The sequence below is a fragment of the Manacus candei genome, unplaced genomic scaffold (genome assembly GCF_025592945.1).
Source record: "Manacus candei isolate 608988 ecotype Guabito, Panama unplaced genomic scaffold, ASM2559294v1 h1tg000014l, whole genome shotgun sequence".
In the NCBI taxonomy this organism is placed as follows: Eukaryota; Metazoa; Chordata; class Aves; order Passeriformes; family Pipridae; genus Manacus; species Manacus candei.
In genome coordinates this window covers 18,326,482-18,342,997 of record NW_026138062.1, presented here as the reverse complement: position 1 = coordinate 18,342,997, position 16,516 = coordinate 18,326,482, and the positions used below count along the sequence as shown (strand labels likewise).

The 16,516-nt window shown below is 41.3% G+C and overlaps 1 protein-coding gene across 3 annotated transcripts in view; it reads left to right on the top strand.

The window, feature by feature from the left end:
* The window catches only part of FAM124A (family with sequence similarity 124 member A), a 43,499-nt gene extending 29,393 nt beyond the window's left edge, over positions 1–14,106 (top strand). The window contains exons 4-5 of one of the 3 annotated variants that reach the window (XR_007903319.1): positions 8,958–10,653; positions 14,031–14,106. Coding sequence is in view for 2 of the 3 variants with exons in the window: in XM_051780209.1 (XP_051636169.1) it covers positions 8,958–9,755 (798 nt within the window). In the remaining variant the exon portion in view is untranslated. Of the gene's footprint in view, positions 1–62; positions 238–8,957; positions 12,937–14,030 lie in introns of those variants that run through there. The other 2 variants (XM_051780210.1, XM_051780209.1) reach the window with 2 other exon arrangements.
* The last annotated feature ends 2,410 nt before the right edge of the window (positions 14,107–16,516 follow it).

Below are 16,516 nucleotides of genomic sequence, written 5' to 3'. Positions count from 1 at the left end.
TGTACAATTAGAAGTGGAGCTCTACAACTAAATCAAAGGGAAAATGTCCTGTTTGTACTCAGGTACCTACAAGCCACAAGTGCAACATGACCATGGAAAGAAAAGTGCGTGCAGTCTCTGGTGTGTACTGGTGTTACTATTCCCTAAGAAACGTGCAAAGTGTTTGTGCCCATGCATTGGGTCCCAAAGGCCTCTCCTGTCTTCAACTCTGGACTCCAGAGAGGTAACATCTGATAGGTGCAGGTACAGGGAAGGGCTCTCCCCCCGTGCAGAGGAATGGTAAGACTGTCTTACAAAGAGAAACTGGAAGACTAGGGTCATCTGAGCCCAGCTAAAGTAAGTCTAAAGGGAGCTCTGACTGTGCTTGGAAAATGGACAAGAAGGTAAACAGCAGGAACAGGAAAAGGCTGTTTCACTAAATGGTTGTTCTGACACAGGAACAAAAAAATTGTCAATAAATAGATTTTAGTTGGCAGTGTTCGGATTGATGGCTAACTACATAACAGCCACACAGCAGGTGCCAGCAGGTTAATACCTTAATTCAAGGCAGGGTAGTTGGTTAGGGAGAAGGAAATGATGGGGCATGGGTTGTAGGATACACTGGATTTTGTGATCCATGGACTTCTTATATTCTTTTAATTCATTCTAAATCCAAAGAAATTATAGTATCTACCTTTGAAAGTGGCAGGCCTACATTTTGACTTTTCACAGGGAGCTGCTATTATTTATATTATCCATGCCACAGCATTGTTAAAACTCTTCTCTTCTTTCCAGTTATATGAACTCAAACAATGACTTCCCAGTATTTTTCAGTCTGCATGTCTGTTGGTACTTCATAATCATCAGAATGCTGCACCTCTTTAAGGATTAAAATTACAATTATACCAAAAATGGTAGATTTGCATCCCTATTAAATTGCAGGCAATGTTTAAAGTTTCAAGTTTGAATATACCTCCATGATTAGGCTAACAAGATGTGACCTCCGTGTTTTTCTTGGTGTCCTCACAGGGACTTGGATACTTGCCAGCCAGATTGATCCATGTTCTTAATCCATTTTGCAAATGCAATTATCAAGGGGCTTAGATAAAGTCAGTGCAAGAGAAAACAAAGTTATTCATGGGTAAGATAAATCTGCTTAATGCCACAGAAACTATTCCTTCATTTGCAAGGAAGCCCTTCAGAACTATTTTGTCACAGTAGCTTTTCCACATTGGCAAATTAGCTCCAAGGGTGCAGCTGTGTACCAGCTGAGGCGCAAAGGGTGAGCTTCAGTTGGCTGTAGCAGGAGCAAGGCTTAAGAACATGACTGCATCCTGTGGGAAGACACCCACACTGCTTCACCAATGCTAAGCCCAGAAACAGGAGCTCTCAGGAGCTCTTGTCAGAGCAGTGGGAAGAATATATAAATAGTGTAGCTAAGAATCTACCATATACTGGTATACTGAGTTATACAGGTTTGCAGGTCTTGTCCAGATTCCTGGCTGCCTGTGGGCATCATCCACACAGAGACAGCTGAAGTTCTAATCAACTTGTTACTCCTGGCAGTGCGACATGGGAAGCAGGAAAGGTTCATGAGAGATTGGACTGGCTTGGCCATGCATGTTTGAAAAGCAGGGGTAGTGAGCTGAGAGAAGAAAGTGCACAGATGGCTTCTTTAAATCATGAGAATAACTTTCAGTAGGATTGGAAAAGTAAAATAATATTTTGACAGAATTTCTTAGCTGCTCTGTGTGAGGTGGAACATATAGACATATTCAGGAGGAAGGTGGACATCACCAAATGAGTATTTCATCTAGGCAGTAGCTCAGCACTTAAGCATAAGACCTACTGCTGTTTTGTGTGCCAAAGGGTACCTGAGCCACCAAGAAAAGATGTCTGGACAGATTAGACTCAGGACCTACAGGAAGGCTGTGCTTTCCTGGAATGCCAGACAGGCACCCTAGGAGATACTAGCATGTACCAAACATATATGTTGAGGCATCTGAGTCACCATGTAATAACGAGTTTCTTGCTGAAATCTGCCCTCCTTGATCTTCCTCAGCACCAAAAACAAGACAAGTAAAAATCAAAGAAATATATGGTTTGTTACCAGTCCGTGGTAGTCCTACCTGAAATAAAATAGTCAGATCAGCCCCAACTGAGACTAAAAGAAACATTTTACTCTCCTCTGCGGCATAAGGAATGGTTTGCCCCTCAAGCTTATCTTTGCTAAGGAGAGGCAAATCTTGGAGGCTCGGAATCCACTTATTTTTATGTTTAGATTTAGGACTCAGATCAATGTGGTCATGGTTGCATTTACTTCAGCTGACCAACCAGACCCTTCCAGACCTCAGCTGGCCCTGCCTTTCCTCTCCAACAAAAAGGAGTATTCCTTCTCCTTCCCCTAGTTTCCAGTTTGGGTGCCTTGATGGTCATCCAGCATTCATATGACCTTGATAAAACATGTAAATATTCTAAGAGCATTAGTCAGTCTGCTGCCATTTTAGATATGGGCCTTGTGGCACCTCTGCCATGTCCCTGATGGAAGCATACAGCTATTTAGTATCCTGAAAACTGAAATGCTTTCGTCTGCCTGCAGTGTCAGCAGGCTTTGTAAAGAAATGGCGTAATGATTTGTGAAATGGTTAACAAAAAGTCAGGCTGGATGATAAAATATATGCCTGTAGTCTTAAATGCAGTTAAATCATGTCATCCCTGTTACTCAAAGCATCACCAAGAGCAGATTCTGGGAGATAAAGGAAAGAAAACACACTCACTCCTACAGTCTGGAGTCACTACAGTTAAGTACAAGTAGAAAAAAGAAAGAAGAGCATCTAAACCAGAATCAGAGGAGGCAAAAAGACAAAAACAGGCAAAAAAAGGGGCAATTTTGCAGAGAACAGTTTTGTCTGCAGGAAGGGAAATGGAGGTGAGAAAAGAGCTTCAAGCTTGCTTGAATTAATAGTGCAGATAGAACCAAACTGAACACAAAGAGGAAGAAAGACAAGACAAGCATCCACTGGAGCAGGTTGCCCAGAGAAGTTGTGGATGCCCCAACCCTGGAAGTGTTCAAGGCCAGTTGGGATGGGGCTTTGAGCTGCCAGGTCTGCTGGAAGGTGTCCCAGCCCATGGTGTGGGAGGTTGGAACTAGACAATCTTTAAGGTATGTCCAACTCAAACCATTCTACGACTGTTATGACAAGCAAGGATGTGCCAGGGCATCTTTACAAAAATTACTTTTAGTTTGTTTAGAAACCAGTGAAAAGGACAGTGTTTGGAGCAAAAATTGACTCAGTCAAGGGAGGTGCCTTAAGCTGATCTAATTAGTCGGTAAGTTTAATACTAGTATCCTGTTGTTAAAAGTCTTTAACTCTATTTTTCCTTTCCTTTTTGTGACACAGGTGTTTGGTTCTCCTTAACACTAATGACTGGGGTTTTTTTGGGGGGGCATAGTGAATCAGTCAGTAATTCAAATAGGAGGAGATTTTTTTGTTGTTTTTTTCTTCAACCTAAGGTACTTTATTTTTTTTGTTAGTGCAGTTATGTTTCATGGCATACTAGGATCTCTTATGACTCTGTACACCCAGCAAAAACTCTTGAGAGTGAATGTATTTTGTGTTACAAAGCACCCACCTTTTCTAGTTTTGTAAACACACTCTAAGCCACTTTTGAAATACATTCAACTTTAAATCAAATTTGTGCATTTTGCTTTTTGATATCTCGTGCTTCTGAATACATTTTTTCAAGTCTTACTTTCAAGTAAGATGTATTATGGTGATACTGAGGACTAACTTCTGCCATTTTTTCTTGTGTTGATTTTTTTCCTGGATCAATCCCACTGGTTTAAATACAATTAAACAAACACCGTCGCACTCCTGTTGAGCAAGGCAGGCAAAATCTGGGCTTCAATGGTGATGTCATTGCTGTGCTGGCTGGGTCCTGACCTCAGCAGAGCCTTGCTGGCAGTTCTTAATACAGATAATACTTAAGGAGATCTCTATCTGCTTTCTTAAAAAGCAGATAACTTAAAATAGACTGCTAGAGCACTCATGGATTTTTTTCTGTTAGGTCCAGGCAGCCCAAGGCAAAAGTGCATTTCTACAAGCTTCGCCACAAGTTGTTTATGGCATTCCCAGATATTCATCATGAAATTCTTCTGCAGCCCATTGTAAAACACAAAGACTCTAAATCCCTCCAGGCTTCACAAAGATTTGTGCAGAGATTATAAATGAGCACCAGATTAGCGCCAGATGAAAAAATCTGTTCTGTTAGAGAGCTAATCTGTTCAGTCAATGGCCGGGTTTGTTGCGCATCTCTGTGGCAAGGTCTGACAAACCTATGTCCCTGTATTTGGAATTTCAAATCAGAGTGTCATTTTGGATCATCTCTTTGTCCTTTCAGATGACTGACCCCCTCTCTGGCATCTCTGTGGTGCTTGTACCTGTTGCAGGCAGCATGGCTGTACCAGGCAGGGCTCTGCCAGGCTGCAGGGAGGTAACAGGCAATGCTGAGAGCAAGCCATGAGAAGGCTGAAGACGAGGACTTGAAAAAAAATAATTCATAAAATTAAAGAAGATGCAACTGTTTCCAAAGCCAATGGCAAGCTTAAGGAGGTGGGAGAAGCCTCCTCAAAAAACTAAAGAGAAGCAATCACATAGTGCAAAGGCTGGATGCAACACTCTATGTGCCATGCCGGGGTGGCACAAGGGAGCACAGTCAATGGGCTTGGCACAGGACTAGGAGCTAATTTTGCCTGAGTTTTAATCCTGGCTAAATCATTGAATCCTCTCTGTGATCTCTGACAAGTTAGAGAATGTAGATATAGAAAAGTCTTATTAGTCCACATAATCCAGTTCTCTACAATATAGGATTAGCCTGTAAGCTTTATTCACTAGTATTTCGTGAGATGGAGCTTCTGACGCACTACCTGTTCTACAGTTGTGCAGTCTGGTATTCTCATAGCCAGGAAAGTCTTCAGTTATATTGTTTTAAGATGAAAGTATTAAAATAATATCTCCCTGTTATTTCCCTTTTCTGCCCATGTAATGAAGACCAGCGTTGGAAAATAGGTCTTCTAAATCTGAATTTATCTAAAAAAATTATCGAGATAAGCAATTCCTCCTGTAAACAGAGCTGTTCAGAAATAAGCTGTGTTAGTGATGTCACTTGGCCTGCCCTGCAGGCAGCCATCCTAAGGCAGGCTGTACTTGTCCCCTTCTCCTCGCTGATCCACTGTTACCTCTTGCCAGGCCAACTGGGCTTGACCAGAAGCTGTGACTCAGTATCAGGATTAACAGCAAATACTTTGTATAAAATGAAATGCCTCTGTCTGACCACAGGAACATTAAAAGAGCTAGGGAAAAAAAGTTTAAAATAACAAAACTCTAAAACTAGTATCTTACCTGAAGTAAATTGTTATTAGTTTTAGCCCAGATACTTAAAGTTATTTGACTGTTTGGGGCAGGTTGCCCCTTCCAAGTACTTCCACTTAGAAGTGCATTTCCCCTTTCCTTTGAATTTTTACTTTTTATCTGCATTTTGGATAGAAAGTTCCTACATGAGAGCAGAGGTTTTAGCAGGCGTGTTTCATCTCACCTCATCCATTTATTCTGGTATTGCCCTTGGGTTCACATCCTCTTTGGTGATGCCTTGGGTGAGCATCCTTTTGAGTCCTGAAAATTTGGTTGCACCTGTAGTCGTTGTGTTGCATATCTACAATCCCAAACTAACACAATCTGATTTAAACTAGAGGGTTTCAAAATAATAGAAGGAGCTCAAAACAGCTGTTCTTATGTCTGTGCTTTATTCCCAAAATGCTTAAGATTTTCCCTGTATTAATAAATTACACATGCCCAGCAGCATTCCCAGTCACTGAAATCCCTGTTACAGAGTGTGTGTGCTTGTGAGCCAGCCAGGATACAGTAAATATGTACAGTTACACAATTGAATTGGACCAACTGTCTCTTAATAGTGGTGACCTGAGAGACCAAATTAAATTACTTTTTCTTTGGAACAGATGTCAGAAGTTATGTCAATAAATAAGAAATTATTGCCATCATCTAAATACATGAGATTTTTATTAGTGTGCAAAATGCCTCTTGTATACACCAAAGCCAAATAAACACATGGGAGTCATCTCTGCAGGATTTGGTTCAGCTCCAAATCACAGACACCTAAAACTGAAGTTTACTTTCAGGTATTTTTGTGTCAGCTACAGTCTGTGTTCTTACTGTAGTTGGTGGGTATGTTCTCAGTGCAGCCTAAGGACATAGAAAGCAATTCAGCTAAACAGACACAAGAATTTCTTCAGGGAAAGCTGAATTGCTCGCCAGACTCCATTGGCTGTATTAAGTAGACAACTAAACCCTACCCAGGATGCCTGTGTATATATATACACATATATTGGTGTGTATATATACATGTATATGTATACATATATCCATGTAGACAGGTGGTATAGTCTGTGCAAGGTAAAGGCAAGGCTTTTGTACTGCTCACAGAACTCTCTGTGGTGTAAGTACAGATCTGTTCCCAAAAGCCATATATTTTCAGGTACAGTTTCGTCTGAGTTGTTACCAGTGGTCCCATCCTTACCTTTTCACAAACAGGAAGAGGAGACTTGCTTGAATCCTTGATTTCTCTGGATGCTTGATCTACCAAATTATCAACTAAGTCTACAAAAATACAAGAATAGCGTGAAAACAAGCCATGGTGGGGCAATCCATGATTGTTTCTCTTAGAGGTAGAAGTGTTCTGGAGGTGCTTCTGTTGATTCACCAAGCATGATGGTTGAGTTCATGTAACATATATGATAACAGAGCTACTGCAGAAAAAAAATGGTATCTTTGGTTAATGCAAACAAAATATAATGAGAAGTGTTTTCTTAGACAAACCCATAAAAGAGTGATCTGGTTGTGTACTTTCAGCGTGTCATATTCTTATTTCTGGGTTATCCAAAAAATGTCTTCATTTAAGAAGGAGCTGGTATTTTCTTTATGGGCACAAGCCTTTTATCTTGCTGGGTATTTTTTAAGCAAATTGGTTTATGTGTTGCATAAATAAAATAATGTGTCTAGAAGTCTAAAGTGATTTCTGGCTAATGTTTTATTGACAATTGACTCATTCTATTTGACTCATATGTACTCAATTTCTTAATTTCTCCATTAATTCATTTAATTCTTTATGGTACTAAGGAAAACAGTTTACTGTATTACACAGAAATAGGTTATGAATTAACGTATTTCATTACAGATATATATATGTGTATATATATTAATCTACAACATCTAAGTGAACTTTTGGGGCTTGGCTGTCCTATAAATCTCTACCTAACTGATTATGAATGAGCAAAACATTTTTTGCAGATGTGGAAATCCTTTTCTGCCTCTAAAATCACTTCAATAAAAAACAGAAGATGGTTATGACAGATATAGGTCACTAAGACAATGTGATGTGCACTACCAAGATGTTAAAAGCAGTGATGTATGGAGTTCTTTTAGAGACAGGGGATACAAAAGACCTCCTTTGTTGCCAGGTCTCAGCCCTTTCTGTCATGTCATATAATCTCTTCACTGAAATGAATAAGCTCTGTCTTTATCTATTACTTGCCCCGTAAGACTCTTTTCCTGCTTTTGTTCTTAGAAACCTTTTATTAGTTTGTGGTTCAGTTTTTTAATAGATAGTTCGTCTTTTTTTTTTTTCCTGTGGCTCCATTTTTATCAGTTCAAATTTATTCTTTTTCACATATGCATGATGTGAGTCATGTGCAGCATTCTGGATGAGGCCTTAGCAGTGTTGTCCATAGTGCGTTAAGACTTTTTTAACTCACTTGAAACTGCCTCATATCATGTTGTCACAGCCTTGTCACTTTAATAGCACATAGTGATCAGGAATCCCAGTTCTTTCTTTCTCCTCTGTTTCCAACTGACAAGTCCCATAGCTGAGATTATTGTTTATCTTCAAGAATATATATCTTGCACTTTGTCCCATTAGTTTCTGTCCCTTTTGGGAGAGAGATCAAGCATTTTTTATTTTGCGAGAAATTCCAGTAACAAGAATTTAAGTTGAAGTTTTTGAAAGGCAAACTTCTAAAAGCCTCACTGAAATAAATGAGATGATGAAAAACCTTCTGATTGGTCGAACACAGTGCAGTTACCCACACATCAGTGTCTAATCCCATAGGAAAGCCACCTGGCATCCAGTCACTTGAGAAGGATATTGGCTCCCCCTTTGTCACAGCTGCTTTCCCTGTTCAAATGCTTGAGTATCTGACAGGCAGACAACTGAATCCTGCCTTAGGACTGAGATTCAGGTCCAAATTCAGATCATAGCCATCAGTTTCAGTCTTCAGTCTACGTGTCTACAAGCAAATTATATGTCTGTGCATAATGTCACTATGAGCTAGATAACAGAGCAAGTGGGTTCTAGGGTGCACTGCTCAGCTAACCAGATGTGAAAGAGAAAATGTGAAAGAGCTGAAAGAAGTAGTAAATTCTGTTGGGAAGACCAAGAATGAGCTTGCTTGCTGAAGGCTTTCTGATGTTTCAGAGGGGAAAACAAAAAAAAAAAAACACAGCAAGGAAGAAATGAGAAATGATCATTTTGGTAACATATATCTTCCATTTATTCATTTTTGTTCTTCAGCTGTCCACTAAGGCAGTAATGTAGGAAGAAAGAATATGAATGAATCTGAACAAGTCAATAGGAAGTGAGAATTTACAGCTAGTGTAATTCAGCCCCCAAGGCAGGGCTTCTCTACCGTTTATTCTTGTTGTCTTTGAGGCTCCTTATGTAAATATTTGGGATTTTGGCAGGGTGGTTTCTCTTTGTTACTAAAGTGAAACATTTGCTACAAGCATACTGACTGAAGTCTGCTTTGTAATTATTTGCAGTAACAACTCAGCAACGGAGACTTTATGGTTGTAAAACTGCCAATTCTGTATTAATGTGATCTTCTTTTTTCCCTCTCCTGGCTGCAGCAAGCACGCAGTTGGTGTAGGAAGGCTGCAAAGCAGAACAAGCAACCGTATCCATCTCTGTCAACAGATTCACACTTCACCACTCTGCCAGCCTTTCTTCCTCAGAGCCACCTATCTATCTCTGAACAACCACAAGAAATGGGTCAAAAAAAGGTACATCCCAAGAACGGCCTTGGTCATTATCTTGGTTTCTCCCAGGAGGACTTGAGACACAGTGATGGGGGAGACTTCACGCACAGATCCAGCAGTGCCTCCAGCATTTCATGGTCATTTCAACGAAGCAGGTCTCTGTTCTGCTTGCCCACAGTGAACTCCTCTTCAGCGTCAGAGACATTTCATTTCAGTGAACCATTTCATTTTTTAAATGCTGGGTCAACTGCAACCAGGTTAAAAACATGGAAATGCAGTCCCAAGCTTAACATTGATGACTTGGAAGGTGCCCAAGAGACTGATGTGGATACAGGGATGAAGCTGTCCTTCTCAGACCTGTCTGTGGTTTCTGCATACTCTTCCCTTAATGGATTTTGCAGTGAGTTGGCAGACTCTCTTCCCCTACAGAAACAAACTGTCAGTAAGGCTAAACAGGCGGCCACCAGTGGAAGGCCTGTTTCAGCCATGTGCAATACTTTTGAGTCAGTTGATGATTCATTGCGTTCTCTTTCTGAATGGTCTTCCAGCTCTTTCACATCAGCATCTCCCACCAAGCATCACAAACAGTCCTTGAGAGCAGCTCCATGTTCTCTGGACAATCATGCTTGCCCAGCTTCACCAGTTAATGAAGAAGAATTTTACATCTGAGGTTTCTCTATCTTATACCTTCCAGGGCAAACGTGTTCTACTTGTGAATGGCAGCAGTGGGTCCACCTTGAGCATACAGAAGATTCCTCGCTGAGGAGAAGATGACGCAGCAGAGCGTGTTAAATATTTGAAGAAAATATGAAGAAAATACTCAGAACTCTCTGAGATGGGTATTCCCAAACTAGGTACAGTAAAGCAGTCTGAGCTTGTGCCTTTACCTTTGTACTGGAGGAGATGATCAGCACAGAGGCTTTTCCACAGCACTGCAAGGTGGATGTTTTCTGTGACTGACCCTTTGGTGGTGAAAGAAATGCCAGAAGAGGCATATAGTATTCCATTTTAATTTGGCAGAAAATGAAGATTAATTTGTGATACCAAACTGCTTTAACTTTATAAGAAATTCCTTTAACTCAAGAAAGACAGGAGAAGAAAGGGGTCTTATTTCACTTTCACAAGTTCCAAAGGCAGCTCTAAGCACAGCGGGTCCCAGCAGTACCTCTCAAGTAGAGTCAGGCAAGAAGTTCCCTGTGAGGAGACATGCTATTCCTTCTAACCTCTGAGACCTGGCAGTGGTGAGGAGGGGGAGAACCACAGAATCATCAAGGTTGTAAGAGACCTTCAAGACTGTCTAGTCCAAGTGTCAACCTAGCACTACCATAATCACCCCTAAAACATATTCCCATGTACCATATCCAGCTGCCTCTTGAACACTTCCAGAGACTGACTCCACCACCTCCCTGGACAACTTATTCCAACCCTAACCACTCTTTCAGTGAATAATTTTTTTCTAATATCTAATCTGAAACTCCCCTGGTGGGGGAGGTTAATTTCTGCTCATCCTTGCACTTGTGACATGGCAGAAGAGACCAACCACCACCTCACTACAACCTTCTTTCAGGTAGTTGTAGAGAGCAGTGAGGTCTCCCCTGAGCCTTCTTTTCTCCAGGCTAAACAGCCCCAGTTCCCTCAGTTGTTCCTCATAAGATTTTGCTGCAGACCCTGCCCCACCTCCATTGCCCTTCTCTGGACTCACTCCAGCACCTCAATGTCTTTCCTGTAGTGAGGGGCCCAAAACTGAACACTGGATTCGAGGTGTGGCCTCACCAGTGCCAAGTAAAGTGGGACAATTGCTGCCCTGGTCCTATACTGGCCACACTGTTGCTGACAAAGGCCAGGATGCCATTGGCCTTCTTGGCCTCTTGGGCACACTGCTGGCTCATATCCAGCTGGCTGTGAGAATCAGCACCCCCCAGTCCCTTTCCACTAAGCAGCTCTTAAGGCACTCTTTCCCCAGTCTGTAGCTCTGCCTGGGGTTGTAGTCACCCAAGTGCAGGACCCAGCACTTGGTTCATGTTTTTGAGCCTCATACCGTTGTCCTCAGCCCATTGACCCAGTCTGTCAAGATCTCTCTGTAGAGCCTTACAACCCCCCAGCAGATCAACACTCCTGCCCAACTTTATGTCTTCTGTGAACTGACTGAGGATACACTCAATCCCCTCATCCAGATCATCGATGAAGATGTGAAAAAGGACTGACCCCAATACTGAGTCCTGAATAACACCACTAGTCACCAGCCACCAAATGGATTTAGTTCCATTCACCACCACTCTCTGGCCTTGGCCATCCAGACAGTTTTTCACCCAGCAAAGAGTACACCTGTCCACGTGCAGCCAATTACTTCAGGCAAATGCTGTGGGAGATGGTGTCAAACGCTTTACTGAAGTCTAGATCAACAACACCCACCACCTTTCCCTCACCTCCTAAGTGGGTCAGTTTGTCATAGAAGGTGATCAGGTTGGTCAAGCAGGACCTACTTTTTGTAAATCCTGGGGGCCTGATACCCTGGTTGTCCTGTACATGCCATTTGATGGCCCTCAGGATGATCTGCTCCATGACCTTCCCTGGTACCAAGGTCAGGCTGATAGGCCTGTAGATTCCCAGATCTTCCTTCCAACCCTTGTAGATGGGCATTATATTTGCTAATTTACAGTCAGCTGGGACTTCTCCATTTAACCAGGGCTGCTGGTAAATGATTGAAAGTGGTTTGGCAAGCTCTTTTTCCACTTCCCTCATTACTCTCAGGTGCATCCTATCTAGGCACATAGGTGTCTGACTGGAACCCTTTCCTCCTGGATTATAGGGGCTTCATTCTACTCCCTGTCTCTAACTTCCAGCTCTGGTAGCTGGATATCCTGGGGGAAACTGGTTTTGGTATTAAAAACTAAGGCAAAGAAGGCATTAAGTACCTCAGCCTTTTCCTCATGCCCTGACACTTTGTTACCCTCTGCATCCCGCAAAGGACAGAGACTCTCATTAGTCCTCCTTTTGCTGCCAATGTATTTATAGAATTTTTTTGAAGAAGCTTCACTCCTCCCCAGGGAAGAGGAAGTTCCACTGTATCTCTGACAGGCCAGATGCAGCAAGTGCCAAGAGGGAAACAGAGAACATTTTGAACCCCTCCCATCCAAAAAGCCCTTCATTCCCAGTTGGAAGGGAGCTATCTGGGCTGTTGTCTAAACTACTTGTGTGGACAGGGGTAACCCAAGTAAACCATGTTTGCTACTTCTAACTCAGGCAATACACAGCTTACTAAAGATAACCCAGCATTTTTATGTAGGCCCAAATATATGACAGCGCCATGTTTTTTTAAAGGATTGTTATTTTTCTGTTAAAAAATAAGTAATGCAGAAACTTATTCTTTGTATTTCCAGTGCAAGCATACTTCTTTCTGGGTAAAACACATTTCTTCTCAAATACTTCTCTCCAAAGGGAAAACAAGTCAAATTTTACTGGCTTTCAAAAGATGTTTTTAAAATACACATTCTTGATAACCTGTTTTGCTCTGGTTAATTTGGTATTTAAAAAAAAAAATGTAAGTAAAAAGCTAAGTACCTTCTCCAAGATTTAGGTCAAATAAACAGATTTCATCATGCACGTTCTGAAAAGTATCCCTGATTGCAGCTCTGGTCTAGCCACTGAGAAAATAAGCATGTAAAAATGTGTATGTATAATGATGGATGTAGCCTATGTACAGGTGTAGATGCTGAAGGCATACCATGATGGCATTGTGGTGTATGGAATAAAAACTCATTTTCTGAGAAATTAGTAGATAATTTTAATCAAAAGAATTGCTACTTTGCAGAAAAAGGGGAAAAAAAAAAAAGAAAAAAAAGGCAGAAAAGCACACATACTTTAAATAATAGTTACAAAACGTGGAACAGCTTCCCTAGCTCATTTAAGGAAGCGCACAGTTTTTACAAACAATTCTGGAAGGAAGCCTGAGGGAAACTGAGTACATGTTTATAGGGGAGGCGGAGGAATTCCAATTAACCTGCACCCCCAGTCCAGAAGAGGCCAGAGGGATACTCAAGAGTTGGAATGCCTCAAGGCATCCTTTTGCGGTTGTTTTCTCCACACAGGGAAAAGGCATCAAGCCGAAGTCTAAGTCTCCCATCTGTGAGATAGTATCGTAGCATGTACCAGGGCTAGACTTTGGCTTTTGTGCTAAACACAATGAATAAACAGGGAAGTCTATTCAAGCTCTAAGAGCACAGAAAATTATCAGCCTTCTCCTACCCTCTAAAACTGTGTAAGCTTACTGCATTTTGGGGTAAACTGTTCTCTTTCTGGGACCAAAAGTAGCACTAATGAAGGATTTGTCATGGTGTGGATGTGTTTACCTTCTCTGTGCTCCCTCAGAGCCCATGAAGTCTTTCCTCTGACTTTCATGACCTTTAGATCAAATCCCCCCCGGAACATGGTGAGCCCAATTTATCTAAAGTCCTCTTCCATGTTATTGTTTGTACCCTGCTAAAATACACTGTGAAGTCAGACTAGCCACTTTTTCCATCAGCCTGCAATTCACCATACAAGCAGTGATGCCTAGGACAGTCAGGCTCCACAGGTTTAAATTTATGCTTCATTATTTTGTGTCATGTTCATGGTCGTACAAAAATAAATGATGAAATAGCATTGTATATTTATTGTACAGACATTTTATCAACACTAGCTACTTCTAGATGTGACAAACAACAGGATAAATTTGATTCAAATCTGTTAAAACTTTTAGTATTCCTTATTTGGAATAAGAAAAAAAAAGAGCCTTTTCACAATATTTTAATAATACAGATAAGATTTGATCTGAACATGAAATAAAAAACTCATTTGACCTGATGTAGCTGTCTGATCCTGGCACCGTGCCAACACCCAAACTCCTGACAAAAGCTGAGTGGGGTTTTTCATGAAGAGGAGGCTTTGAAACATCTTTCCACCGAGGGCATGCCTCTAGTAGAAGGCACATCTGGGGGCCGTCACCTGATGCAGCAGGAAGCACCAGTACTGGAGATCTACAAAGAAGTACAGCATAGTTCAAGTGTCAGTGCTGAGGTTCATGTGTGGTATTAATAAGCAGCTCCGCAAGCATCTCAGCTCCAGATTTCAGCACATTCCTAATGGGAAGAAAACCAAATGAGTCCCCACAGACTCTGAATTTATGCTGTCTCACTGGTTCTGTCTCCAAGTATTTCTGTTCTGTGTACTGATACCTAACTAAAAATGAAAGTTTTAATTGTTTACGTTGTAACACTTGGTTACTTGTAACCAAATTTTGTAAAAAACTGAGTGTCCTACTGTCAGGAAAAACAGAGGTGATAGCGTACAGAAAACATTTTGTCTATAAAAAAAAAAAAGCCAGATTATGAAGTGAGTTTCACTGGAGGTAGGTTTCATTAATTCTCTTCTCATTATTTAAGAAGGGGGTCATCTCTTCAGTTAGTTGAATATGCACATGTTTCATGGCACTTACTCATTGTTTTGATTAAATTATGAACAATGTCCTTTAAGAATTGCAGGCTTCCCCTGAACTTTCTCCTCACCCCAGAATGCATTTCTTCTGTGAAATAAAATAGAGATAAAAAGTCAATTGTACTTATTCTTCTGCGTGTTCATTTATGAAGTATTGCAGACTCACACATTATTTTAACTAGGCTTCAAAAATGACTGCAGTGCCACAAGCTCTACAGCTTTTGGCAGTGTGTGTCAGTGGGATAATTACAAAATAAACATAGCAAAACCACTTTTATGTTGGACTCAGCTTTGCCTCTGCAGACTGGGTCTTTTGATTCTCACTGAGGTGTTTTAAATAATTTGCTCCAGTAAAGCTGAATGATAAAATAGGAGCTATGACGCATATTGGTAATCTTGCATGCTTAAATCCCATCTTGGTTTGTTTGATATAAGTTGGTCTTCATAATAGTCCTTCTGTCTTATTTCTATCAGTGTATGGTGTTATTATACATTTCTTTATGCCCCCCATGGGACATGTCTGCGTGTCAACATTACATTGTATATGCTAAGCTGTGTATGTTTGGCTTTGTTTAGTTTTTATCAGTTTATGGTTTAACATTTATATATATTTGTATGTCACTTATAGATTTGTAGAAACATTGGAAGTTGAAAGAGGCCTCTGGAGGTTGTCTAGTCCAAAGTGCCTGCTGAAAGCAGGCACAAAGCTGCTCAAGCCTCAAAGTTTTGAAATTAAATCGAGTTGTTCAGAACCTTGTCTGGTCAGGTTTGAAAATATCCAAAGGTAGTAATTTCACAGTGTCTCTGGGCAATGTGTACCAGTGCTTAACCACTGTAATGGTGAAGAATTACTTCCTAGTCTGCAGTCAAAATTTGCCATCTTCAGACCTGTGATCTTTCCCTCTTGTTTCACTCTGTGCCTCTGAGATATTCTGTCTCTGTCTTCTCTATAATACCCCATTAGGTGCTGGAAGACTGCAGTTTCTCTTTCAGCCTCTTCTTCCACATCATATGCTGTCGCTCCCTGACCGTCTGAACTCTCTCCAGTTTGTCAATGTCTGTCTTGTACTGAGGAGCCCAAAACTGTACACAGCCTTATGGATGTGGTTTGAGGAGTGCTCGGTACGCAGGAAGAATAATTTCTACCAACTTGATGGCAACTTCCTTGCTCATACCACCCAGTATGCTGTTGGCCTTATCACTGCAAGGGTGCCCCACTTAATCATGTTCAACTTGCAGTTCACCAGGATCCCGACATCTGTTTTTGCAGAGCTGCTCCCTACCTAGTAGGTCCTTTAGCTTGTGCTGTCATACCAAGTTAGTCCATGCCGGGTGCAGGGCTTGTATTTGCTTTCATTGAACTTGGTGTGATTCTCATTGGTACCTTTCTCCAGCTGGTAAAGGTCTCTGTGAGTGGTAGCCCTGCCTTTCAGTGTATCAGTCGTGGCCCCCAGCTGGGGGTCATATGGTAACTTGCTGAGGATGCATTTCATCCCCTTGTGTGAGACATAGATGAAAATGTTGAGCAGCACTGTAACTGAAAAAAACCAGTGTTGACCTCAGAAGAATGCCATTTGCAGTTGGCTACCAGTTAGAATTTAAGCTGTTGTCCAATGCCCTTTAAGTCTGACAATCCAGTCAGTTATTCATCCATGTCGTAGCCCGCCCATCTAGTCTGTTTCCTTGATTTGGCAACTAGGATACTGTGAAGACTATGTTGAAAGCCCTGCTAAAGTCAAGGAAAGTTAGATTCACTGTTCTTTGTCCATCCATCAACGAAGTGATCTCATTAAAGGTGGCAATCAGTTTTGTTTACTGTTTGTACAACATGATGGCTTTTCCAGATCATTGTCCTGTCCATCTGGAGTGTGAAATGATGTTGAAGATTTCTTGGTAAACTTCCAGGGAACTGAGGATAGGCTGATCAGCCTGTAGTTCCCCAGATCATTCTTCTTGCC